This window comes from Antrostomus carolinensis, unplaced genomic scaffold (genome assembly GCF_000700745.2).
Source record: "Antrostomus carolinensis isolate BGI_N321 unplaced genomic scaffold, ASM70074v2 scaffold33605, whole genome shotgun sequence".
Classification (NCBI taxonomy): Eukaryota; Metazoa; Chordata; class Aves; order Caprimulgiformes; family Caprimulgidae; genus Antrostomus; species Antrostomus carolinensis.
The window spans coordinates 2,986-4,740 of record NW_010317629.1 but is presented as its reverse complement, the minus strand read 5'-3'; the positions used below and the strand labels follow the sequence as shown (position 1 = coordinate 4,740).

Sequence of the window (1,755 nt, the reverse complement as noted above, 5' to 3'; positions counted from 1 at the left end):
TAGGGAAGGCGGGTGGGCGTCGGCGTGGCTTTGGGTTGTCTCACCTGTTGGCTTTGTGCTGTTCCAGGAGCCTGTCAAGCCCGAAGAAGGAAGAGATATGGCAAACCGCATTGGTGCATTCGGGTACATGGAGTGTTCGGCAAAGACCAAAGACGGTGTGAGGGAGGTTTTTGAAATGGCCACTAGAGCTGCTTTGCAAGCCCGGCGTGGCAAGAAAAAGTCCGGGTGCCTTCTCTTATAAAGTGTGGCCAGAGGAAGATGGCCAAAGCAGCACCCTGCACTTGAGTAATTTTGAAGTGCTGTTTATTAATCTTAGTGTATGATTACTGGCCTTTTTCATTATCTATAATTTACTTAAGAGATTTAAAAATCGAGTCATCTTGCTACCAGTATTTAGAAGCCAACCATGATTTTTATAACAATCTGCATCAAATTCATCTGTGCACCCAAGGTTAACCTCAACATTCCTCTAACAAACCTTTTCTGCACTCACAGGATATGCCAGGCGCTAATTGAAGACAATTCTCTATCTTCTTTCTTCTCTCTAGAAAGAGAAAAAGCTGTCAACACAGAGGATTGGTCTGTAACTACTTTATAACTAACGTCCTATTCTAATTGAGTACAACAGTTACATGGCTGTATGTGGAATCAAGTGTAGCTTCAGTGCTATCACATTTAGGAAGATCTGATTTTCATGGCTCAGTGGTGTAAAACATTAGTTTGAAAATGTGATCACTCTGAAATGACCAAGTCCCATTCAGCTAAGGAAAAGTGAGGGTTCTGTGGTTTCATGTTAGTTACCTTTTAGTTACTGTGTAATTAGTGCCAGTTTAAATGTATGTTACCAAAAATAAATCTATTTACCCCAGCTTAGATGTAGTATTTTTTGTATAATTGGATTTCCTAATACTGTTACTTGTAACCTCTGCGTTAAGGTGTTCTGGGTTTTTTAAGAAACTGTATTTGAAAATAAAGTCCGATGGAAAGCAGCTCATCCTCTTCCCCTGTTCATTTGTAAGAGTCTGACCCATTTGAATGATTTGAGTGGTCTGCACACCCAGGAGGAGTTTTTTTTCCATGATGTGCCGTAGGGATGAGAACAGACAGCCTGCTCACACTCAAAGCTTCTGAACTGTTCAGTTGCCTTAAGTTCATTGCTGGACCCAGTTTCAAAACAAAACAAAACAAAAAAAAAGAAAAAGAAACTTTTTGTGTAAGTTTGGTTACCATGTAGTGATCAGACTCCTAACCTGTGAACTTCTTGCTGTTCTGCAGCCAACTAAACTCTTTCTGTATTTTCATTTTTCCAACAACTAATAGAATAAAGGCAGTTTTCTAAGCTCCCTGTATCCTGGTGTCTGTATTCCTCACTCTGGGTTTTCAGCCCAGCGTCTGACAGCTCGAACCAGAAATGCCATTTTTGACACAGCTGCGATAGGATTCGCTGAGCAGTTGCAAGTGCTTTAATACTTCTTTTTGTTTCCCAGCAAGCGATGCCCATCTGCTGCTCACAGCGGTTCCTGAACACCGCGGCAGAGCAGAGGTGGAATCCCCCAGCCTGTCAAGCCCCTGCGATGAGCGGCAAAGCTTCCTTTGATACTCCAACCAGACTGAGAGTACGTCGGTTGAGTTGAATTTACCAGTCTTGACCATGGGAATAGAGAAGCAGGAGGAGGCTATGGAGGAGGGGAGTGAAGGAAGAAGGGAGGAGAAGATGGCAGCATTGCTGTTGATGGTGTGCAGCGCGCTGCTCTG

At 43.1% G+C, this 1,755-nt stretch overlaps 1 protein-coding gene across 3 annotated transcripts in view; it reads left to right on the top strand.

The window, feature by feature from the left end:
• RHOA (ras homolog family member A) overlaps positions 1-1,349 on the top strand; it is an 8,759-nt gene extending 7,410 nt beyond the window's left edge. For all 3 annotated transcript variants that reach the window (XM_010168649.1, XM_029085124.1, XM_029085125.1), the window contains one exon: positions 68-1,349. In XM_010168649.1, coding sequence (XP_010166951.1) covers positions 68-241 — 174 coding nt within the window. In that variant the 3' untranslated portion in view covers positions 242-1,349. The remainder of the gene's footprint in view (positions 1-67) is intronic.
• Positions 1,350-1,755: the final 406 nt, after the last annotated feature.